This window comes from Gymnoscopelus braueri (assembly GCF_963280865.1).
Source record: "Gymnoscopelus braueri genome assembly, chromosome: 15".
In the NCBI taxonomy this organism is placed as follows: Eukaryota; Metazoa; Chordata; class Actinopteri; order Myctophiformes; family Myctophidae; genus Gymnoscopelus; species Gymnoscopelus braueri.
The window spans coordinates 25,125,523-25,151,890 of record NC_137620.1 but is presented as its reverse complement, the minus strand read 5'-3'; the positions used below and the strand labels follow the sequence as shown (position 1 = coordinate 25,151,890).

The 26,368-nt window shown below is 41.0% G+C and overlaps 2 protein-coding genes across 4 annotated transcripts in view; one reads left to right on the top strand and one right to left on the bottom strand.

Annotated features, from left to right (window-relative positions):
* Positions 1–2,656: 2,656 nt before the first annotated feature.
* On the bottom strand, positions 2,657–13,492 carry rce1a (Ras converting CAAX endopeptidase 1a). 2 transcript variants are annotated; one of them, XM_080450725.1, is made up of 8 exons: positions 13,145–13,492; positions 12,164–12,266; positions 11,056–11,139; positions 9,753–9,831; positions 7,750–7,917; positions 6,198–6,269; positions 5,153–5,215; positions 2,657–3,116 (listed from the first exon to the last, which is right to left on the bottom strand). In XM_080450725.1, the coding sequence occupies exons 1-8, from the start codon at positions 13,312–13,314 to the stop codon at positions 2,887–2,889; spliced, it is 969 nt and encodes a 322-aa protein (XP_080306851.1). In that variant the 5' UTR covers positions 13,315–13,492; the 3' UTR covers positions 2,657–2,886. The 2 variants fall into 2 exon arrangements, with proteins under 2 accessions (XP_080306851.1, XP_080306852.1); XM_080450726.1 differs by having other exon boundaries at positions 12,164–12,252.
* Positions 13,493–15,655: 2,163 nt separating this feature from the next.
* peli3 (pellino E3 ubiquitin protein ligase family member 3) overlaps positions 15,656–26,368 on the top strand; it is a 35,831-nt gene continuing 25,118 nt past the window's right edge. Inside the window, exon 1 of one of the 2 annotated variants that reach the window (XM_080451123.1) lies at positions 15,656–16,024. The gene's annotated coding sequence lies outside the window, so the exon portion shown is untranslated. The remainder of the gene's footprint in view (positions 16,025–26,368) is intronic. The other variant, XM_080451122.1, reaches the window with a different exon arrangement.

Here is a 26,368-nt window from a genome sequence, read left to right as displayed (position 1 = left end):
GCCTTGGGGTTTAATCCATATTTTTCTACTTGACGCGTGTTTCCTCGCCAACATCCGACCCCGATCTGAAAACGCCTTAGATTGGTGTCGGGACCTTGCTTGCTATTTGGAGCTGCAGTTGTCACAACAGAATAAATCCATACAGAATGGGGAGGGTGTGAAAGAAACTATTGGGGGCAGGACTAAAATATAAATATTTATTCCTGACTGAGCCAATGTGATAACAAAGAATACCGAGTAGCTGATGATGACTCAAGGTCCAAGTATTGTGCATCAATCTCTCCTGTTTACGGGACGTAATCTGGTAGAAACTAAAGGGAAAAAGAGTGAATTGTTCTTTCCAGTGACAAATGACACTTGTCAGAGCAGCCATTAAACAGAGTGCAGAGAGAGAGAGAGAGAGAGATAGAGAAATCAACAGTGGTAATTCTGTCAAAGCACTCTGGCATCCTCTGGTGGAAATTTCAGGCAGGTACAACAAACCCAAAATCTCACTCAACTGACTGGCTGCTATTTTACTAATGGGGCCAAGGTGGACATTACCAGTCAGCGGACATTTTTCAAGAAGTAAGCAAACCCTGTCTCACATCTTACATTATCCACAAATAAATACCGCCATGATTCTGTAATGCCCAATAATGGCATAAATATATTTTCAACACCGATCTGGTTCCTCAATTCAATAATTAGTTCCTGATTTGGTCCGTTTAACCCTTCTCTCCTCATAAATTATTGCTCAAGATCCAAGTGACTCATTCTTCACAGTACACATGTAGCTTATTCAGTAGAGTTCTGTTCTGGTTCTTATAAGCACCCGTCTCAACAGGTGCAGTGGGCTATGGCCATGTGAAAAGTGCAGCTAACCAGATTGCTCTATGATTGCACCCTGTTCGGATACATTCAACGCATAATCACCGGATGGTCTCGCTATGAGCTCTGTAGGTCAAAGTGAAGAATTAAACCCTCTCTACAAAGAGAAAAAATAATAATAATCCCCCTGAAAACAACAATGCACCCTAAAAGCTCCTCTAGAGGATGAACGTGTCAGTGCTTCTAAGTTATACAAGATCTTCCGGTATGCATACATAGTGCAATGCGGGTGAAGTAGGTATTCAATGTGAAATATATTTACAAATCCTGTTTTTAAATATAACTGGATTTTTTAGAGTGCATGTGTGGGGGGTATATGATTAAAAGTGGCATGGCTTGCCCCAACTATGTGGACTTTCCTGTATTGCAAGTACATACAGTATGTAGCAGCATGCAAAAGTAGTGGTTCAAAATGTCCAGCCTCCATAAACGACACCTGAGTGTTAAAGAAGTTTCCCACCCCCTTTAAAAAGAATGGACACAGTGCAGTCGTGGCACCTTGTGTTCTTTCCCCAATAAATATATAGAAATTAAAAAGGAAAAACTAGGGCTGTACAATTAAATCGCAAAAGTACCGAAACAAATTACAATATGAACTGATGCAAATCTTTCAAGAGGCTGTGAAAAAAAAACGTTTTAAATAAAGCGTACTGGTGATTTCTCAGGCGTCGAGATTAAGTTACATTATGGGAACAAAATGTTTTATTTTATGCCCCCACCTCCTCGCCGAGGTTTTGCTGAGCACTGAGAATGAAATGGTGTGGCAGAAACTGTTTGAAGCACAGTTTATATCGCAAACCAAACATTTGGCAAAAAATATCGCAGAATGATGTTTAATCAATATTGTGCAGCCCCAGCAAAAAAATGACTAAGTAGAATGGAGCACCATAGGCATTTCGTTGCTGTCGGGCAGAAACCTCTTATGTCCATATTTTTACTTTTTGTGTTTTTACATAAATTAATGCCTTACTTGGTCATACTACAGCGTCACACAAAAGTATCAAAAGCAGCAGATCCGCAAGCTCGCGATGCGATGCGTTTTGAGCTTGCAGATCTGCTGCTTTTGAATTTGAATCCTGAAAAGTAACAGTTTTGGACATATGAGGGTTGCACCCGACAGAGACGATTTGAAGTAATGCCTTTTTTGCCCCCATAGTCAAACCAGAAAAGACTACAGAACGGGCATAGTAAAGCACAAGAGCCACTGCAGGGTGCTGTTGGTTTAGACATTACAAGCTCCTACAGGCAGGGTTGTCTGGAATGGAGAGATGGAAGTAGAACATGAGCCACAGAGGATTGAATTCATAATACGAGTGTGGTTTTTGGTACCCGTGCCAATGGACTGCCATCACGGTTGTCATAATTAAGATTGGAGGCAAAAAAAGCGAGAGAGATCCCGAAAACAGCTGAAGGTAACAAAGTAATAAAGACTCCCGCTTAAAGAGAAGCGACCCTCCCTCATCCCCTCCCAACACCAACAAACCCACAAACACCACCAGCACTGAAACATGCAGATAGATAACCTTAATCACAGTCTATATAATTAACATCTATATGCCTTTCTATATTAAAAAAAAAAACTCTTGACTTGAATCAGCAAAGCCATTCTCCGCAACCGCAAATGCCTGGCGTCAGGGACCGGGTAACGCTACCTCTTGGTTGAGTCTACGCTAAGACCACATATTGACGTACTGAGGGTCACCCTGGCTGTGAGGGATATCAGATCCACTCCCACACCCCCCCCCCCACCACCACCACCACCACTGCCTGAGACAGCAACACACACCAAGGGTGTCGGTTCACATCCTGAAGCGACCCAACCTAACCCCTCCCGCCTGCACGTGCCCTGAACTCCCACTTAACGTGCACCCCCCCCCCCCCCCCCCCGCTCCGTCCGGTTCCGAACCCTCCGTTGTCAGACGGTGTCGGGTGGAGATGAGATTGTGCTGGGTCCGGACGGATGGGGAGGCCAGCCAGCGGGGGTGGCATGTCACCGCCGGGAGGTGCCGAGGGTCTTCAGGAGACGCAGAGGGACGAGTGGGAGGACGACAGGGTGCAGACGGGAGTGGGCAGGCCGTAGTAGGTGGGGTCAGTGAGCGGGAAGAGGAAGAGGAAGAAGAGGACGACGCCCAGCAGGTAGCATGAGAGGACGGTAAAGCGGTGTTGGTGTTCCATGGCCGTGCTGACGGCGGGGAAGCCCATGTAGTTGCAGAACGAGTGACACAGCACAGGACCCACCAGGTGACCTGAGACACACACACACACACACACACACACACACACACACACACACACACACACACACACACGTGTAATCTGTTTTGTCTTTGTCTTATCTGTGTAATGTTTTCCGTTGTGTTTTTGCTGCTTTAAATGTGCTTTAAATGTGCTTCACAAATAAAGTTTGATTTGATTTGATATAACAGGGAGAAGTTACCTACATTTTACATGCACACAGTATACGGAATACTGACTCAATCATTGGTCATATTAACACGGCGGCCATTTTGCCCTCGGAGGCAAGACACTCGGGTGGTCTGGCTCAATGTAAGTCGCAGATTTTGTTTCCTTTATGTGCGCGTACACCATTACTGTAGTATTTATGCAATACCAGATCATTGTCACACAAGCAAAACCCAGAATAAGTCTGTTCTCTGTGACTTTCTTACAGAAGTCAATTCCTATACTGTTCTTACTCTACCCAGAATTCCCAGAGGCCCCAGACCTATCTAGTTTCTGCTTGCACACAAATTGTACATTTTGGATTGTGTCTACACTACTAGGCCTGTCACAATTATTATACACTACTAGGCCTGTCACAATTATTAAATAATAGCCAATCACAATTATTTGAGATAATCGCAATTATTGTAATCGTTTCCATGTTGAAAAATGTTTTCCAGAAATAGTAGATCTACAAGCTTACAACGCGTCACGAAATGAAACGTTGTAAGCTCGTAGATCTATTTCCACTATTTAAAAAAAAAAAAGTAAATATTTTTGATTATGAAGCCTAAAAGGCAAATCTATTTTTATTCATATATTCATTTTAAATGCCAAAAACACAATTAAATCGTTATTCGCAATTATTTGGATGACAATTAATCGTCAACGTACATTTGTAATCGTGACAGCCCTATACACTAGTAGCTCAGACAGAACTGTCACAGTTCACTGCATAATAAATACTTCTATTTGCACTATGCATGCACTGCATATAATGTTCATCTTTCTGCTGTGTGTGTGTGTGTGTGTGTGTGTGTATAACTTCAAATCGCTAATTTATTCAATAATTTATATTCTGCATAGTCTATATTCTGTAAATGTTCATATACTATAGATATATAGATAAACAAATAGATTTATATCCTACCTTAGTTACTCAGGGACAGTGCAATTCTAAATTGTAATAATATGTAATAATGCTAGTCTATGGTCATTCACTACACCAATGTCTATGTATATTGATGCTGTTTTTTTGCTCATTAGCACTACTTAAATTATCTACACTTTGATCACTTATTACTGCTGTGCACCTTACATGTAGTTACAACTTTTATTACCTTATTTGTATTATACCTCGTTTTTATGTTGTATATTGTTATCACAGTTTGCCGGAGTCTGCGACACCAACATTTCACTACACATACGATGAGTATGTGACAAACAAAATCTCTGAATCTATTAGGGAATATTAATATGCACCTGTAATAACCTGCCTCACGAAAGAAAATTGCAACTGCAGAGCTCATCAATAATTCTAAAGAGCGGGGCTGTGGACATTTTTACTTTCTTTCTGAGATTACTCTAGCGTACAAATAAAGAATTATTGGTCTTGAGCCACTGCAAACACACACCTAAAGTATTTTATGACCAAAATCTATGTCATCTATTAGTAAATTTATCATAATGGAAAGCGATGAATCACTGAAAACTTCCTCCTAGTGTAGTTTTGGAGAAAAACTAATTGTGAACTCAAAAAAAGAAAAAACACCCAGTTTGAGGCTTAGTATAGGTTAATACCATCTTAAAAACAGCATCTATTACTCAGATCTGTGCAAAGGTTGTTTAATGCATTGTCATTAATGCCTTTAAGAAGTTCTCTGCCCAAAGCTTGCATGCATTAAACAACTTTAGAAATCTGTGAGTGTGCGCATGCTCTTATGTCTTAAGAATAAAAAGGTAAAAGCCTCCTTTGAGCCGTGGAGCTTCAAGAAATTTCTACTCTCTCTGAATAAATAGACAATTTCAAAAGATTCCAAAAGCTGCACGAAGCCCTCACCTGTTCTGATGAAGATGAAGGCTGTATAGGCTCCAAAGACTGCTGTGTAGGAGAACTGGAACACTGGGGCACACAAGAAATGTATGTTAATATAAACTCCTTTCTACCATTTGGGTGGCGGAAAAAAATATATAATAATAATAATCTGTTTGACATTGGTTAAAAGTGAATGTTAAAGTAATACTAGGTAACTTTTTCAACAAAACTAAAGTTAAATTGTATATCTTTTGTGAGTGGCAAAAGTTTCACAACACCCACTCCATAAATTTCACCCCCGAAAGCCTTTTATACATATATTTTCTATTGAGCGGTGATAGGGGTGTCTTTCCCGCGAAAATGACGTCATGTAGCCGGAAAACGGAAGCGGAAATGCACCGGTTTCCTGTTTGGCCAGGAACTACCGCACCGGTTTCCTGTTTGGCCAGGAACTACCGCGCTAATAACAAAAAGGAAACTCACGCTGATTTTAAGAGATTGTATGATTTGAAGATCGAAAAACAACAGAAAAAGAAAACACAGCTCACGGTAACTAAAGCTCCACTGGCTAAGAGAAACGATCCACAGATCGTATAAAACAATTAAAAGAACGCTTTTTGAAACGCTTCCGTCTTCCGGTGAAAACAAATGGAATTCTGGGTAACTGAGGAATAAATGAACGGCCTGCAGTGACGGTAATGACCAGCAGAGGCTGCTAAAAATCGTTATTTGTGGACCTGCACTGTATAACTTTAAGGAGCAAATTTAGATTATCTGTGGTCAGAAAGGACGACCTCGCTAATCCATGATGTCTTTCTGAGCCTGTGTTCTGCAAGGAAAATGCTAAACCAGCACAAATTTCAGCAATGATATTTCAAAGCCAGTGAGACAATCGATCTGAATAATGCTTTGTTGGATGCAAGGAGAAGGGTGGTGTTGCTAAACGGTGCTCTGAACGTTGACAGTGGACACTTCTGTGAAGGCATGTGGCTGTTGGGCTGGTGGTAATGGACTATTCAGACTGACAGTTAACATGTATTGGATAACACACGTATGTAGAAATTCTTACCAGCCGAGAGAAAGATTCCTGACACAGTCCCCTGTCTGAAGCGCAGGAGCTCGATGACGTGGTGAAAATGGGCTGCAAATACATCATCATTATCAGAACATCAGCACCATCAGTCCATTTATTGAACAGCAAAACTGGATACCGTGTACATACACAGCAACATGTGTTCATTGAACCAACTCAATTTGTAGTATCACAGTATAGAATGCACATATACTAATAAATGTACTATCCTATAGTAAATGTGGGAAATGTGGGATTTTAACCTATGACTTAAACTAAAGAGGGGATTACAACTAATTAAGGAGTTGTAAGGGATACATAATAATCATAGTAGTCTTAGCAATCATTGTTGTAGAGTGTTTGTTCAGTAACACTGGGTCCCCCCGGCTCTCCAGCTCATTAGTAAACAGAAGTACATTTTCAGGTCGGGATATCAACTTTATCCAATCAGGAGAGAACTCCACACTTCCAAATTCCACTTGTTTATCTTATACTGGATAAGAAGGGCTACTGGAGGTGTCAAGTTGTTCCTGCGTAGATGTGTTTACATTCCCGTTGAGATTGGTTGAAAAAGACAGCTTACGGACAAAGTACATACAACGTAAGACCCACCCTGACCCTAAAGACACTTTCTGCCGCAGTGCTTCACCAGGCTTTTCTTGTTAGATGAGAAAAGGCTGGGAACAAGCTTATCCTGTATGAGATCTCACTCCTGATTGAATGAAATTGATATCCCGACCTGAAAACTGTATCCCTGTATATTCTGTTCCCTAAAGAGCTGAAGAGATAGGGAGGGGAGGGACCCCCTTTTACTGAACTAACACATTATAGCAATGATTGCTTCTAAGCTTCTGATCTATGGGCCACGTGTCTCAGGAACCGTTGGCTCCCAACACTACTTACTACAAGTAGAATAAATTCAATGAACGTGACTCCTGTAGCTTACAGCCCAATTGCTTGCATCATTCAAATGACCTTTCAACAGTTTCAGTCCCATTTGGTTTATCAAATGATAAGATTATTTTAAGATTGTTTGTGTTCACCCTCTTCAAAAAAAAAAGCAATTAGAGTCCAATTTCTAAATTGCCATTGATAAAAAAAATACTAAACACATTGTTACAACTTCTGACAGACACTTTGTAAATAAGGTTTATTATTACTATTATTGTTATTACAGTGGCCAGTGAATTTTGTAATCCATCAGCCACAGAAGCTTGTAAAGTAGATTATTTGCCTTGCCTTCAACCCATTGAACCCTAGCATGTCATAATATGCGAGCATTACGCAAAAATAGCAGATCTACAAGCTCACAACGCATCGCTTTGCAACGAGTTGTGAGCTTGTAGCTTTGCCATCTTCAGCTAAAAGTTTTGCAATAGAGGGGGAAAACGAGGGGGCCAAGGATAGACCCCTGGGGGACCCCAGTCAACATAGTTAATGCACAGTAATGATGCGATGACAACAGATTCCTTCATTAGTAACGTTACATTCCTTTAGAAAACAGCACGTTTAGCCCATCAGACGTGAACGCTGCGGGACACTGACTCACCCACTCCGAAGAAGAGCGGGCAGGTGAATATGGCGGTGGACGGGCTGGTACAAGGCACGAGCATGGGCAGCATGCACGCCCTGAACACCAGCTCTTCTGTCAGCGGAGCCACCACCTGGTTTCTGAGCCAGCGCATGTCACTGAAACACAGCATCCAGAACCACGGGTCTGCAGGAGAACACGGGGACAAGATGGCTCATTGGGGGAAACGCCAGGTGAAGGAGGTGAAGTGGCATTCTTTCTTCTCCACCATGACCAAGGCATACCCGTGCCAACATTAGGCTGTGAAAAAGAGGGCGATTTTCTGGGGTATTGCTAAATGCCCCACCAACATATCCCTACAACACTACAGATTAGAACAGATACAAGGATGTGAAAGTGAGTTTTTTAGTCTTAAATTCATAGCTCACAAAAAAAAATATTACAAAATAAAAAAAAATACAAATAGGTGTTCAAAAGTCAACATCTAAAATGTACTGTAAACATTGTGTGCGTGTGTGCGTGTGTGCGTGCGTGCGTGGATACTAACATTAACTCATTCACTGCCTAGAACGACTAAAACGACTTTTGTCCTTTAAGCCTCCACTGCCAAGAACGACTAAAACGACTTTTAATTTTTTCAAAAAAAAAAAAAATCTTTTTTTTTTCTTTTTTTTTTTTCTTATTTATTTATTTAATTTTTAACCGAAAGACCAAGGAGATATGATTTGTTGAAGATCTAGACTCCAATCCACTTCCTTGTTAACTTAAAACTTAAACATTTTGTATCTTGGCTCCTGAGTACTTTTTTTTTCTATGAAAAATCTCTGGCAGTTTGTCAAACGCAAAAATAAAAATGTTCTGGCAGTGAATGAGTTAAGAACATGAATTAAGACTTAGAAAGGGGAAGGTATTGCACCAACAGACTGACATTTAGAAGCATATTTCTTGGGAACCGTTTAATCCATTTTCACTTTTCAGCAACATGATGACAAGCGACGCATGCCAGGCAGGATTGTCACTTGTCAGCACATGCATTGCGCATAAAATCGGGAGATTAACAGGAGAAATTACTCATCAGGAGCACAGCGGGAGAAAGGGTTAAAAATAGGGAGACTCCCACGAGAATCAGCAGTGTGGGAAGGTGTGCAAAGGGGAGGTTGCTCTCACTGGCGTGACATTAAAAACCACTGTGTTCACTCCACTCCTCTCTCAGGGTGTAAGAGAGGACAAGGCCAGCCACCTGTACAGGCTTTACTTGTGGTTCGGCTGCTTCATTACAGAATGTACATCAGTGTGATACGATATGCCCAGATTTGCAGTGCCATCCATATTAACACACTAAGCGCTATTTTAGGCTACCTTTGACAGCACTCAGCAAATTGTTCTGGGACATTGTGTAGCACAGATAATATCCTGCAGGCTCTGCTCAGCACTATTAAACCAATGTTGAACTTTAGTAGTACAGTGTGTGTGTGTGTGTATATATATATATATATATATATATATATATATATATATATATATATATATATATATATATATATATATATATACACACACACACACACACACATTTCTTTTTTTAAACAAATCTGCCCATTTAACAATATTTGCAAAATGCAACATTTTCTTCATTACAGAGTCATAGAAAACGTCTCAGCAATTCCTGACAAACTACTGACTGGATTTTATTTCAAATTCAGTGGGAAATATAACATGAACTTGAAAGTTTACTTTCGTAAGTAACTCCCCTCTCATGGAGCTCAGGAGCAACTGATGAAGATGACCGACAATATGGACATACTGCATCTCATGGCTAGTAACAACTACAGAACCCAAGGTTCTACCAAAGTACAATATCACTTCAAGCATGCGGTACAAACGTGTTCAGAGTTCAGACAAGCATATTATGTGGGAGGGCTGCAACTAAGAATCCTGAGTAAATCAAAATCATTTCAGTCCTATGTGCATACAACAGTTTAGTTAACATGAAATGGGATCCGACATGTTGTCAGTCTTACCAAAGGCCACGCGTATGCCATCCATGAAACTCCAGGGACAGTCCATGGCCAGCTGGATAACAGGGCCCAGAAACAGCACCTGGAGAACCAAAAAGGAGAAACCAGACACAAACATCCTATTCAATGAGAGAGACAGTAAGCAGTGCAGAAGCTGAACTGTGCTACGATATAATCGTAGCACAAGATTATAGTTGAATTCTAACCGCTGAACTTTATCATTTTAAACCAATGATGATAAAGAACTCCAACTCCAAATGATAGGCAACTACTTATCTGCGCAGCCTACTGATGGTACATGGTTAATCATGTGCAGAAAAGTAAATCACTATCCATTTAGGACTGATTTTGAAAAGAAAGAAAACGGATAAATAATATAAATTGCCGTGTTACACACTCATTCTGTTTTTGAAAGTCAGCAGTTCTTATACTGGATTTAACACATGAATTACAGTAGTTCTAGAAGTGCTTGGTTCTCTAACTATGGGGCGGATGCTTCTCTTTATTCCACAGCGAGGTGCCAATATGTGCCACTGGTAGAGGCGGTTGAACCACCCTACTTGGTACAGAGGTGCAATATTAACGGTAAAATGTATCCTTTTGGATTTATGCAACGCATGTAAAACAATAACAAATATTGCTGGCTGCCACAAAATCTATAAATATTAACTTCAAAATAAGCTGCATGTCAGGGAAAGGCGGCCATGTATTCTACATATAAAGCCCTGTTACGTTTCACTCTAATTTTTAATGGCTTGGCTTTTAAAAGAAACTAAGTCATTGCTCCGAAACTGTAGCTGACAAAGCTGATAAAGACACATCCAGGAAACCACAAGGCAGTGGAAATGATTCCCAGAAAGACAGATGACCTTTAATTTGATCTGGAAGATGTTCGCCTTTATAGGATCCGTTTGTAATAAGACGGTTGGGTTTGTTCACTGCATTCAAGTACTTATGTCAGCAGTACTACATGATAAGAGTTGCTGTGTCCAAGGCTTGTGTGGTGCACTGGCTCTGCATAGGCCTGTCAGTTATTACATAAGCTTCTAATCGCAATTATTTGAGATAATTGCAATTATTTTTATTTTGAGTAATTAGGTGAAAGGTTTCAGAACATTTCTAAATTTGTCAAGGTAACAAACATGGCAAAAGCATAAACTTTCTTTTTTAACAAACCCAGCTGTATATGCTGAGGGAAAAAGTTAATTATATGTTTTTAAAACGTCCAAACGCCCATCCTTAATGCAGCCACTATCACATGTCTGTCATAATTCACTTAAGATGATGGTGTTGATGTGTGCGTTACCATGGTGAGCAGCAGGGGAAGCACGATGGCAGGGATGAGGCCCTCAAAACGGATCCCCATCAGTTCCCACAACGAGGGGCTGGCCTAATATAGAGGACACGCATGCATGTTTATGTATCACAACAGAACAACCAGTGTATGTGTGTTCAAACAGCACATGCAGACACAGATCAGCAGATAAAGAGTTTGTAGATCGGCTATTTCCACTTTATTTTATTTGAAAGTATAAAATGATTAAATTTGCCAGTGATTTCTTTAAGTTATTTGTCATATCTGCACTGTGTCATTTCTGTTTACGAGGCCTAATAGCCAAACAGAGATGCAATTTGTATTTACTGTACGGTGCTCAATGCCAAAAACACAATCAAATCGTCAATCGCCAATCGCGAGAGCAGACCACAATACAACATGAGCACTATTTACTCCCTGTCCTTCAAAGAACTCATTGTACTCAACACAGACCATTGTCTCTTGATCAGACCAATTGACCTGTGGTTTTCCGACAATTATCTGACCACATTGCCTCGTGTTCTTTGAATTGTTGGAACGCACCATGCCATTTTCCATTTACTTTATTTATTTCCGGGACGGTGCACATTAAAAGGAGTAGTTCACGCAAAATAAATACATATTTTCTATCAATTACACACCCCATGAAGCCTTGAATTCATGGAGATTTTTTTTTTGTCACATTCTCCTTTAATGAACATTTCAAATCAGTAAACATATCATCATGTAAATATGCCAGATTTAGCTATAAGCTCATTCCTATCCGTAGTACCACATACAAATACGCCACAGCAACAACATGACAAAAACAGAGAGAACATACAACTGCGGCACGCGCTATGAGCTTGTAGATCTGCTATTTTGGGGAAATCTGTGCTTAAAGCTGACATTTTTAACTAAATCTTTGCTTTTGGTGGTACCTGGAACAAAATATTTTAAGATAGGGGTCCGCGGCCAAATACATATAATTTTGGGGGTCCTCGACATGAAAAAGTTTGAGAACCACCGATATAGCAACATGCGTTTTTTTCAAAAAACGAATTTAGAAGATATTTTGTAGAATCTGCCTCGGGTGTTAATGGGTTAACCAGAGACTCACCCGCACACCACTGACTTCTCTCCATGTCCAAACGAAGATGGGCGACAGGGCCGATACAATCAGGACACTTGTGAAGCGCCTCTTTATTACTGTTGGGTGATCCCTTGTGAAAGAGAAACAGGGGGAAAGTCAGAGAGAGATGGAGCTAATTATAGTGTGTGTATAGAATTATTATAGGCCTCCATTATCACAGAGGCACAGAAGCAGCAGGGGGAAACGTCTACCTGCCACAAGCAGTGGCTACTTGAAAGAACCAAGTACTTGACTTGGATCACATGGTCAAGCTGACCAGCAACCAGTAAGCCAGATATATGACAATTATGTCCAGAGCATGAAGGGCTAGATGAAATCAGTGTAAGATATTAACAAATGTGGTCAAGCAAACAGTATGTCTAACAGCTCCGTTTGGAACCTCACTCTCTGCAGTGGTGGAAAGTAATTAAGTACAAGTATTATACTTAAGTACAATTTTCAGATACTTTTACTTTAATGGAGTATTTACGATTTTCAGTACTTTTACTTCTACTACAATTATTTGAAATACTTTGGCTATTCAAAAATAGCAGATCTACAAGCTCATAGCGCCGCGCTATGAGCTTGTAGATCTGCTATTTAAAAAAAATCTTGAACATTAGTGAACATTTCTAACACAACTCTTTGCTTCTGGGGGTCCCTGTCACAACACATTTTCAGATGGGGGTCCGCGGCAAAATATTTATCAATTTGGGGGTCCTTGACGTGAAAAAGTTTGAGAACCTCATTATTCATTAACCTTGGATCAAGACTATCGTAGATGTATTTTTATAGATTTTTATATACGAAAGTAAAAGTCACACTCTGACTCTCTATCAAATACATCTATGATAGTCTTGATCCAGGGCTAAGTACATCATCCTATTACTTACATCATTTCATAATGCCCCTGATGTCTGGTGGTTAGTTACATAATGTATAATATTGTAACATTTTAGCCAGACGTACCTCGGCAGGTCGCTCTTCCACACGTACAGGCTCCCCACGTAGGAGCAGGCGAGCAGCAGACAGGACACCACCGACATCCAGCACAAGCCGTAGCTGTCGTCCGGGGGCAGCAGCTCTCCTCCATGGCCGCTGGTGGTGGTCTGGAGGTTTACACCATCATCCTCCACCATGGTGATGGTGGCGAGGAGACACCGATCAGCAGCGCGGACCAAGCGAACAGACGTCTGGACACCAGGAGAACAGCCCCGGCCACCATTTAATATAGAGCAACACAGTGAAGAAGCAGACACTCGATTCTCCCTTTTCAAAACATAGTGGGCTAGCAGGATGCTGCTAGCGCGCTGTTGTTAGCTCTTCCGGCGCTGTTTTCTGACGTCGTCACGCACTGGCAGTGTAGTTTGAAGTTCTTTTTTTTTTTTTTTTTTTTTTTTTACAGTGGGGAAAAGTAATTAAGTACATTTACTCAAGTGCTGTACTCATTGTGAGCTTGTAGATTGGCTATTTTCAAAAGTTTTTTGTATACGTTTTTCACACTTTGAAAACTCGTGAAACGGGACATTCTGCATAATGAGCACTTTCTACTTTTGGTACTTTAAGTACATTTTGATGCCAATACTTTTGTACTTTTACTCAAGTACATTTTGAATTCCGTACTTTTACTTGTAACTGAGTATTTATATGTTGCAGTATTGATTCTTTTACTTAAGTAGGCCTACAGAATCAAACTTTATCACATTTACAAGTAAAAGTGGGTACAACATTTTAGTACTTTTTTTTTCTTCCATCACTGAGTTTGTTTTTATGAGAAGAGACGACTGCCGCTGCGACTGGGTCGATTAACTTTTTAGTTTGCACATCCGGTTTAGAGCGGATACGGAATTAGTGTCTTTTTTAGCATTTGTTTGTGGAAAGAAATGACCGGATATACAGTAGGCGGGCTCTAGACCTGATATGAGCACTAGTCTAACAGTAAACAGAAACCAAGCTTTCCAAATGTATACTATGATGGATTGATTGATTGAATTATTTATTAACAGTTTGCAAAAATAGTACAGAGTTACAATTATACAATAATACTAAAAGGATAACACAAAAAGTCCTAAGGGGTTGTTTCCATTGTGGTCCTGTGTATTCAATTCATCGAGACATTTGAAGACATACAATAACATACAAGAAATCATCAACACTAGTAGCAATAAAAGTATACATACAGAAAAACAATTTGGGAGGGTGGGGGTCATTTCAGGTGTCAAGCAGACTTTTCTTGGACCATTTGCAAATTGCAGACAGGTGCTCTCTTATGGTGGTTTTGAAGGAGGGTTTGTGCCGAATCTGGGTTGAACCAGATCAGTGGAGCTTCCTGGGTGCCTGTGTGTGTGTGTGTGTCTCTCACTTGTTGAAGTAGTTTGTCAGGTCTATGGGCACTGATCGCTTGAGTATCTTGAAGACCAGGCCCATTACAAGTTGCTGTACTCTGTCCTTTACCCTGAGCCATCCCACCCTAGCATAATGAGCAGGGGCAGCAAAGCTAAGAGGTCGGAAATACAAATTAAATATTAATTTAAAACAATAACGGTGTGGCCGAGACACAGGGCCGGATCCTGAGTCCATGGGCCCCTGAGACTGCCTGCCATGTGCCATCCACAACCAGTTGTTGTAATCTAGACTAGAGAATAGGCTACTATATAGAAGGTCAAGGGGCCCTGGGCAACCAAAAAGGACAGCAAAACTAACTATTTAGCCTTACTAGAGCAGAGGTGATTCTTCTGACTGACTTGAATTTGATTTGAGTTCTTACTACTGCCTATACTTTGCCTGATCATAAAATGTTTTGTATGTGAGACCTTTTTGGTTTAGCTTCTGAAATTAAAGGAACTTCACCCACAGCATTTACAACACTGCTCTTCACTGAAACGTTATTGTTTAAAACACTTCTGGGCTAAGGCCAGGCCATGGCAGGGCATGGCAGGCTCATGAGTCATGACATGCACACGCCTGGGTGAGCGGCGTGCATGCGTGAACTCAACAACCTGTGTTGAACATCACATTGTGATTAGTGGGTTGGATACACACACACACACACACACACACACACACACACACACACACACACACACACACACACACACACACAGGAAAAAAAGAAGAAATATTGTTTTATAGTAGTTTAACAAACATTGTTGTTATTATTATTATTATTATTATTGATAGGCGTTCTCCACAAACCCCCACATATGCTGCCTTTCTTACACTGTGATACACCGTACTGTACCGTAGCCGTAGCCTACTGTACAGCATCGTTAGCTCAGGAGGCGGGGCCCGGTGGGCGGAGTCAGCAGCTGCACGGTGTGAATATCTGAAGACCCACGGAGAGAGAGAGTAAAGAGAGAGATAGAGAGTCATTCAGAGGGAGGGAGGAAGAGAGAAAGAGAGAGAGGGAGAGAGGGAGTGAGACAGAGAGAGGGGGAAAGAGAGAGAGAGCGAGAGAAAGAGAGAGAGAGAGAGACAGGGAGACAGATTGAGAGAGAGAGAGAGAGAGAGAGAGAGAGAGAGAGAGAGAGAGAGAGGGAGACAGAGAGAGTCAGGGAGGGAGAGAGAGAGAGAGAGAGAGAGAGATGGGCGTGACTGTGGGGTATCTGTTGGACCACGACTACAGTTTCTTGCAGAAGAGCGAGCAACAATCTCTCCTCCTCATCTCAGTGTGTGTGATGTTATGGATGACCATGGAGGTGCTTCCAGCGGTGTTTGTGTTCGTGTTAGCAGCGCACTGCGAGGCCGTACGGTGACTGACTGACTGACTGACAAGAGAGACCACCCGCCCAGAGGAATTTAACCCATCCACCGGACCCCCACGGACCCCCCCTCGGCAAACATCAGCGGGTATTTATTTATTTTGTGTCACTGATATAGTGTTAAGATTATCATCCGCAATGGACGTGCTGCTAGTGCTGATCCGCGCTTTGTCCGTTTTATATTGCAGTTATTATTATATTGTCAGAAATGGCAGGCAGTGCGCGCTCGCGTGCGTGCGTGCGTGATGATGATGGTGATGATGTCCTTCAATGTAGTAGGTCTATTTATTGTCTGTGAGGTGGAATCCCCTTGTGTAGCTGCTATATACTCCATGCCTGTCCATTACTGGCAGACAGTCGTGCTGATAGACTAAATAAATAAATACACAGACACAGGAAAAACATCCTGGATGTTTTTTGGTCCATCATCAAGGAATAAACACCCCTATGTTGTCTGGTAAAAAAGCAATGGCAGATGTCATGCGGAATAATCCGTGTTGTGTGTGTATCCCCCCCCCCCCTTCCCCCCCCAAATCACCCGAAGCTTTGTGTTAATCATGTTTTTGTTGTCGTAGGCATATAGATAATGCGTTATAAGGCCACTATTTACTGCGTCTCTTGGATAGAACTGACTGAGAAAGAGAGCGACCATAATAACAGTGAGAGACATGAGAACGTAATCAGCTTCATGCAGGGGCCATCCAGTCACGGCAATAACAATGATGCACTTCACTGAGCTATTAATAGGGCCATATTATTATTAGTTTTTCATTTTGTCTTATTTCACTAGCGGAGCTTCGTGCCTTTCTTTATTTTTTTGCGCATATTTCCCTCTTCTAGATGGTTCCAGAATATTTATAGTAGGAGGGACGAAATCGAAGGGGGGATTTATGCGTTTATGTCTATGGTTATAGGCCTATGAAGATGGCAACACACTCTTGCAGTGTGTGTGTGTGTGTGTGTGTGTGTGTGTGTGTGTGTGTGTGTGTGTGTATATATGTATATATGTATGTATGTATGTATGTGTATATATATATATATATATATATATATATATATGTATGTATTTATTCACACATATTTATTCACACACACACACACACACACACACACACACACACACACACACACACACACGCGCGCGCGCGCACGCACGCACGCACGGGCACACACACACACACACACACACACACACACACACACACACACACACACACACACACACACACACACACACACACACACACACACACACACACACACACACACACACACACACACACACACACACACTGTATATCAGGTCCCTATATGAGAGCAGATGCATTTCAAGGGGGTAAAAATGTAATCCTTGCATAGCAGTATTCAAAAATGCAGCTGAGTCAAATAAATCATCACCTCAAGTCCCCTGTGCTGCCTATAGCTTGTGTTTGTCAGCAGGCCTCTGTGGGTGCCGTTCCTCCCAGCCTATAGGGAACCTATGTGTCTTTGTTTATTTGTTTCTCTCCCCCTACCAGCACCTTGGATGAGATGTAACTATGCCATAGTATTTAGTATGTACACTTGTAGAGGATGTTTCCGATATCAACCATTTACGGTAAACCCCAGCATCTGAATTCTGGGGGAAAATCTCGCAGACAATTGCAGATCTACAAGTGAAGATATTAGGTAGGGTGAAAACAGAAAAGACACTAGTAGGGACTTCCGTCAACCAAATAAAGGGTAAGTGGTTTAGAGAGGCTGAACCAGCTATGTAGCAACTAGCAAGTACCTGTAGGGCTGAGCGATATGACTTCAAAATATCAACATTATTTCAAACAACAGAAATTAGGAGATCTACAAGCTCACAACACATTGTGATGCAACGTGTTGTGAGCTTGTAGGTTGGTTATTTTCGCATGCCACCATTTGTTTGTGATTGATTTAATACTTTATTAACAATTTTGTTAACACTAGTACAGTTAAAGGTTATGCTAAAACGATAACACATCCATCGTACTCAATTCATCAGTAATACATATCTTTGCTGTTGGACAGAAATCAGCTAACTCCAAAATGTTCATTTTTCAGGAAATGAAGAAAACCTTATATATTTTTAAAACAAAGCAATACTGCCTCATCAAAGTTGGTATTGTGACTTTATATATTGTCAGTTACTTGCATGTGTCATTATATTATCACCACTTTACTCAAAGTGGAGTTAGGAGGTTTTGTGCAACAGCTGACAATGGATCTCCAAGCTCACGATGCATCACAACGCGTGAATTAATGCCCTGATGCTTCATGACACTGCTTATATAGGCCTACAATAATAAGCAGGACTTTATATATTACAATAACTTCTGCAAAGAGGGGTCCACGGAGTTGCAGTTTCAGTAGAACTAGCGAGAGAAATTTCCTGTCACATTGCTCTCCTCAGAAAACACTACATAGATTTTAGAAATATAATGAATTGTTTTCATAACATTAGCGTCAGTGCTAAGCTTGATAAACAGGTACACTAGATAGTTATTTTTAAGAGACTACAGTATGGGGGAAAAACACTGCCTCGTTATGGTTTGTTTTCTTCCGTCTGCAGCAGCTCTGTGTGCCACGCAGGGGAGAGGGGGTAGAGTTAGCTGGTTTGTCGTCAGTTTAATGATCCAATAGAGTTAGGAGGTTTTGTCAGGGGCGCTTTTTAATACTTTTCATTGGTTCAATATTTTTTTAAACCAACAAACAGACATAAAGGGTGTTCAATAGCGTTGATTTAGGAAAAAATTAGTTAGCTGGTTTCTGCCCGACAGCGACAATATAATACATACATTACAATACATATCGGTAAAAAACTCAGTAGCATCAAATCAAAAGGTATATTTACAGAGAAAGGAGGGGTGGGGGCGGGGGGCAGAGGATGCTACTACCAAGATGTTCAAAGGTGTTAAACTATGCCCAATTGCATTTGTATAGTATAGTATAATACAGGGTGTTACAACCACAATGACAGAGAGACAGAGACAGAGAGACAGAAAGAGAGAGACAGACAGAGAGAGACTGAAAGAGAGAGACGGAGAGAGAGAGAGAGAGAGAGTGTTATAGATGGAGGGAATCAGTGAGGTCGGGAGGATTGAACAGTGTCTGCTCAGACAGATCAATCCTGCATGACTGCTGCTTACTCATAATAGGCCTCCAGCCGCGATCGACACGTGGGCTTACAGTGAGTCAAGGAGAGAGAGAGGGAGAGAGAGAGAGAGAGCAAGGGAAAGAGGTAGAGGTTGATGAATTGAATACATAGGACCACAATGGAAACAAGTCCCCAGTACTTTTTTGTGTTATCCTTTTAGCTTTAATGTCTAACTGTACCACGTGCTGTTTACATTTCTGACTAATAAAGTATTCAATCAATCAAAGAGCCCGACCAGTCCGATGTCGATTCCAATTTGGGAGAGTCTTAGACCATCGATCACCAATGTTTTCACCGATATTTTGTCAAAAATTTTAAATTATTTCGAATATATTTGAAAAACTTGGATTTGATAAGTTTCTATTAGAGAAGAATTAACTTATAGTCAAACCAATAAATAAAAATAAACACAAATAACCACTTAAGCCGTATTCCACAATTTCAAAAATAGCCATGCAATGTGAGCAAAAACTGCTCTAGAAAGGAGAGGTATGGTTGAAAGGAGAGAGGGACGGATGGAGAGAAAGAGAGGAGGAGGAGAGGAAAGGGCATGGCAGAGGTTGAGTGAGACGGGAGCGGACGAGAGAGAGCCGTCCGGATGAGAGACACAAAGAAACAGGCTGAGAGGAAGAGAGAAGGGAAAGAGATAGAAAGAGAATCTACAGTACATCAAATGACAGCCCATGTTGGGCTAAAACATGTTTAACATTAAAATGTTCTTAGATTGGGTTCCCGGATATCAAAATCTTATACATTTGGGGAGAATCGCTGTCTTATTAAGATAACTCGACTTAAACCAGTTCATCAAGATACAACACAATTGAAGCAAATCGCTTCCACAGCCAGCTGTCTGCTTTGGAATGGGTGGATCGTTAATGAAATATCAATATTTCTGATACTGACGTTTCCTTTTGAGAATAAATAATCATACTAATAATTATGTGGTCCATAGTTCTTTGCGGTATATGTCACTGTACTGTATGTTTTGCACATACAGTGAAATGTGATATCTGCATTTAATCAGGAGCAGTGGGCGCTATACGGGGGCAGCGCCTCAGGGAGCAGTTAGGGGTTAAGTGTCTTGCTCAGGGACACTTCGACACATAGGCCGGGGCCGGGACTCAAACATGGGACCCTTTTGTTTCCCAGGCGGCCTCTCTACCCTCTCAGATCTTTATGTATTCTTATGTAACTGAATATGTATCTGATACTGAAAAGCATGTTGTAAATAATTGTCTAAGATAGGAACTACTTCTCATTCCACCCTCTCCCTCCATTCCATATACACACACAGGCGCGCCAAATACCTCAGTAGGGATGGGCAATACCACAGAACAATTGGGCTAATAGAGATTATTCCCGAAGGTATTAGCAACCTGAGATCATTACCTCCAAGATGGTGCTGCAGGTATATGGCAGAGAGAAAGCCAAGCATGGTTTGGGAGTTATTTCACTCCAATAAACAAAAATGAGGCATGTGACGTGTGTTAGATCAGATGTGTTCCACATGAAAATCAGCCATATAAAAGAGCATGATGAGTTCAAATTACAACATGAAAATCAGCCATATAAAAGAGCATGATGAGTTCAAATTACAACATGAAAATCAGCCATATAAAAGAGCATGATGAGTTCAAATTACAACAGGAAAATCAGTCGCATGAAATAGCATGATGAGATGAATCAGCCACATAAAAGAGTATAAGGAATTTGTTAGAACTTGAGAATCAGGCACATAAAAATTAGTTAGAACATGACAACCAGCCATGTAAAAGAACATGAGTGAAGGCCTTTGCAGACAGGGTGCGATTTTTCGCACGGAAAAAACGGACAATATCATTTTTTTAAAGAACACATGGCTCCCTATGACCTCATGCATTTTTTTCAATCGAACCCAGTTCGATTCGTGCGTCTTTTCGCATGCGGTTAAAACTGCTGGTTAAATCTATCTTACCCTGTCTGCAAAGGCCTTTAGTGTTAGAGCAGCAGAGATCAGAGATGGGGGAGGCAGAGTTCTCTGACAGAAACCTTTCAGAGACAGGATTTATACAGATAATACAGAGTGAAAATGTTAAATCCTTTGAACTGACAGTATGAATTGAGCAACACATTTTCAAACAATTTCTGAATCTCCAACACCTTTCACCATGTTTTATTTTGTTTTTCAAATGTGCCAATTCACAGAGACTGTTAGTGCTTCTGGTGGGTTCAAAAATATAAACAGCTTGTTGTCACACAAAATGTAAGAAGGAAACTTTTTGACAGATAGGTAACTGGCAGCAGCTGAAGGTAATAGCTTTCTGGACAACGCTATATGAGTGGTGCTCAAACTTTTTCATGTCAAGGACCCAAAAAATTATATTACATATATTTGGCCACGGACCTCCATCTCAAAATATTTTGTTCCAGGGACCTCCCAGAAGCAAAGATTTGAGTTCAAAATGATCGCTTTAAAAAATGTATATATATATTCAATGATTAGCACAAACTTTCACGAGTTTTCAAAAATAGCAGATATACAAGCTCATAGCGCAACACGAAATAGTGGCAAGCTCATAGCGCAACACGAATGATAGGCAATAGCTAAAATAGCTAAAATCCCGGTTTTAATGGGTTAATACTGTACCTACAGCTGCCGTTTAACCATCTGTGAATAATATCCATGATAAGCTTAGTCTCGTAACTGTCAATCTCAAATGTCGTGTCACTGACAAAACGTCAGTTGCTGTCACCACATTCGACAGTCTGATTGGCCGGCCGGGCAGCGAAATGTACCTCTCATTTACATAATCTTGAGACAATCTTTACATTTTGACACACTTCTCACCTGCTCTCCTCCACCGTCAATCCCACAATCCATTGCACATTACCAACTGCTTCCTTAGAAAATGATTGGGAAGCGGAAAAATTGCCTTGCTCCACCATATCTGCACGACGCGTTTCTTCAAGATGTCTTTCATAAAATCTTGTCCCTAAATGTGGGGGCTCAGACTGCAACAATCCTTCAGATTTGTTTGTAGTACTTAGTAGGGCTGGGCAATTAACCGAAAAGAATGAACCAATACCCGACTTAATCTTGCTCATGTAGGTAAAAATCGAGAATCAGATTTCATTTTTTTTGGGAGGGGGGAGGGGGATTTTTTAAATTTCTTATATCAATGAATCAACAAAAAACATTCTAAAAGATTACACTAAATCGATTAGTCTGATTAACCACTTTCATTCTACATTGGAGGCGTGCAAAACCAGACGCGTTGTGAGCTTGCAGATCAGATATTTTCACACAAAGAAAAGAAGAATCATTCAATAATCGTAATCGAGGCATAACTCGTGAGACGGATTTTAAGTCATATCACCCAGCCCTAGTATTTAGAACGTTGCACTGAAAGGGCCATATGAAGGGAGTTGAGTAATATTTGACACAAAGTTAGCCTGGCTGGTAAGGGTTTAAGGATGGCACCTCCAAATGAGCCGCCTACAAATTGGTCTGTGTGTGTGTGTGTGTGTGTGTGTGTGTGTGTGTGTGTGTGTGTGTGTGTGTGTGTGTGTGTGTGTGTGTGTGTGTGTGTGTGTGTGTGTGTGTGTGTGTGTGGTGCTAGTCTCACAATCCGCTGGACCAATCAGCGTCAAATTTCTTGTTCAAGCTGCCTTGTTCACTTTAAATGTATAAGTCAATAGGGGTCATATTGGGCTGAAACTATGGCCAAGTCATATGCCATAAAATAGACGGGCCACATCTGAGATCCACATGGGAGCACGCCGTTATTGTCTCCGCCAGGCCGAAAGGCATGGCGAGAGAGTATGTTTTGCACCCCGTCCGTCCGTCCGTCCGTGTGTGTGTGTGTGTGTGTGTGTGTGTGTTTGTGTGTGCGTGTCCGTCTGTGACCAGCTAATCTCCGGCACCGTTGGCTTGATCGCAGCGAAACTGTGCACACACACTACCTGGATGCCAATTCAGAACCTTTGCCCCAAAGTTTTCACATGGGCCTGTTATAGCGCCACCAGGAGGCCGTTTTTTGCAAAACCCATTTTTGGACAGTACTCCTACAGATTTTGGCCAAACGTCATGCAAATCGGTACACAGTATCTCTTTAGTCATTAAACGAAACGGGTCTTTCAGATTTTTCATATTCCATCCTGATTGGCTAAGATTGGCTTCCAAAGTTTGCAGGAGTGCTCCGTTTTGAACAAAATGCCTCAAATCATGAACACAGCATGCAATTTCTGTGAAATTTTGCACGTACATTCCCACTAGGCTGAGGAAGACATGCCACTTTAAATGTTTCAAATCAGCCTTATGGTGGCGCTATAACAGGCCGATTTGTGTTTTTACCCATAATTGCACCAATCTGTGTAAAACTTTGTATGTGCACTCCCTAGAGACAAAGGAAAAACCTTTGCCCTGCATTTTCCACATCTGCCTTTTATAGGGCCACCTGGAGGCCGACTTATGTAAAACCCATTTTTGGATATTAATCCTTCAGATTGTATCCAAATTTCACACAAATCGGTACACGTGATCTCTATAGTCATGTGATCAAGACGGTTCTGTTAGATTTTTCATATACCATCCTGATTGGCTAAGATTGACATCTAAAGTTTGCAGGATTGGCCCGTTTTGAACAAAATGCCGCAAATCATGAATGCAGCGTTCGATTGCGGTGAAACTTTGCACGCACATTCGCACTACGTTGAGGAACTAATGCCACCCTTTCAACACTGCACTATTATAGCGCCACCAGGAGGCCAATTGTTACACAACATCTTTTAAATATTTCTCCTACAAATGTTGTCCAAACATCACGCAAATTGGTACATATTTTCTCTTTAGGCAAGTGATCAAGACGGATCCGTCCGATCCGTCCGATTTTACACATTCCAGCCTGATTTTTGAATTCCGAACATTGCTGGCCCAACCTACCTGACCTGGCGGAGACTTGTGCTCCGAGGAGCACTTTTTCTAGTTAGATTTGTTTTTGTTTTTTGTCCCACTAGTGTGTGTGGGGCTATAAGGATTCAAACAGTACAACTTCTAATGGCCACTACTGGGGCTTTTATATTCTATTAGTCCTGTTTGAGTACATTCTACTGTCACTTAATGGTTGATGAAATGGCACAATCAGAAGGTTTGTTCTGTTTTCCCTCATAAGACAATCTTTGAGAAGGCTTTCTCATAATGTAAAATATGCTCACCACTTTGAATAGGAGAGGTTTGGTTGGATGTATTCATATTGAAATGGTTACAGCTATTTGCCCGTTCATTCAGAGAGTATAGTCTTTGAAATAGCTACTTATGTACTTTTACTTGAGTAATTGTTCAACACAAGTAATCCTACTTCTACTGGTGTAATAAATCTTGTGCAAAGCAACTAGTAACTAGAGTTTTCAAGTGGAGTAAAAGTACAATATTTGCCTCTGAGATGTAGTGGAGTAGAAGAAGAAGTATAGACAACTGGAAATACTCCAGTAAAGTAAAAGTACCTCAAAGTTGTACTTAAGTACAGTACTTGAGTAAATGTACTTAGTTACTTTACACCACTGACCCCAAGCCGTCCGTGTTTGGTGGCAGAGTTTCGCCCAACACTGATATGGTGAGTTCCATTAGCAGCAAGGTTGCTCATGGTAACAGTGAAGTGCACGGTGGCACTTTAGCTCGCACTGAACAGTCAGCTGGTCAGCCGCCGTATCATCTGTAGAGAAAGATACGGCATTTTTGCTTTTTTGGGGTTTGTGATAAGGTTAAAGGAAAACAACAATTTCAGCAACACTTGCAATACTGTAGAAAAACAACTTGTTTTTTAGAAGCTGACACGTTTCAGCCTATGGCCTTCATCAGGGGTCATCAAGTCTGTGATAAAGTCAGTGATTCCTGCAACTGTGTTGTTTTTGTCTGACCGGAGATCTCTGTGAGGCTTTTACACAGTGCTGTCTGTCATGTGTAACGATCCCCAACATGCTCTCTTGATAACAGATGAAAGAACAGGGTGAGCGTGTACACCCAAGAGACCTGCCGTGCCTGCTTCCACTTTCATCTGCAGAGACCCTGGATCAGTACTTCCTGCAGTTGTTACTATAGCTGCAATCAGCATCATTTGAAATTCAAATGGGGCACCACCACACGTCTTCACCTCTACCACTTTTTCTCTGTTTCACTCGCTCTCACTCGCTATCTCTCCCCGTCGTTTCATATATTGTTGATGCTATCGCAGCAGTCTGAACACATGCACACGTAGCACCTGTGTCACATAGCGATACAATGGCTCCTGTCTTGTGGCATCCATGAGTTATGCGTTGAACATCCTGATTGAATATGCAGCAGCTGCGGCACTAATATTGTAGCGAATCCTGACGTCAAAGCCACCACAGGCCCTGGGTCACAAAGAACATTTCCCATTCAGAAATCCCATACATTTTCTTTTCACTTAATAGAACTGTAAAAAAAAAAAAGCTAGTAGTACTCTACTAAGTAGTACTCTACTAATTTCTAATTTCTACTACTAATTTCCAAAGAGGGCAAAAATACAAGCCAGCTTACAAATCGACTACAATTCTCAGGCTTTGAAATGACCTAACGACTATATATCCCTCATACTCTCCTCGGCGCATAAGCAGCAGCACGAAGAAATCATTTAACGTTAGTTAGCCGAATGAATGGCCATCTACACAAGAATGGTAACTATCATATATTAAAGATAACTATAATGATAGTGATGTGAGTATCCACACTAATGAACGATAACGTTCTGTAAACATGTTGACATGACGTGGCAGACAGACCTATCAGTCTACTCATTATTTCAATTTACCACGTCACTATCAATGACTAGGCCTATTTATATATATTTTTTTAATCTAGTTTTATGGGCAGGATATGTACTTTACCTTTTACAAAGTTCGTTATAAGATAGATGCGGATTGAATAAGGATGACTGACAGTAATGATGTATCAGGCACTGGTTACAGTTATTGTTGGCATACTTTACTGTGTTGAACTCAAGTGATTGTGGTTGAGAAGAACCATGATGTGAAGGAGGATGGTGAGGTGATGATGACGTGTTGCCACTTATCTCTGGCTAACTGTCTTTCTACGTTTGTTTATTAAGAAATATTTTGTTTACCTAAGACTTTGAGTGGATCGAGTGGATATGGTATGCAATATTTCTCAAATGTCAACACTTTTGACTGTCTCTGTGTAGTTAAACATTACACAGAGACAGTGGCTCTAGCGGTAAACGTCTTGTACCAAAAAGTTGTTGGAACCAAAGATTG

Bases quoted from the DNA above. Each gene is read 5' to 3' on its own strand.
- rce1a (XM_080450725.1), bottom strand. From the start codon at position 13,314: ATGGTGGAGGATGATGGTGTAAACCTCCAGACCACCACCAGCGGCCAT. The intron at 7,918-9,752 runs GTAAGACTGACA...GTTCTCCTGCAG, and splicing joins TGGCATACGCGTGGCCTTTG to ACCCGTGGTTCTGGATGCTG. The intron at 6,270-7,749 runs GTGAGTCAGTGT...ATGTATTTGCAG, and splicing joins CCCGCTCTTCTTCGGAGTGG to CCCATTTTCACCACGTCATC.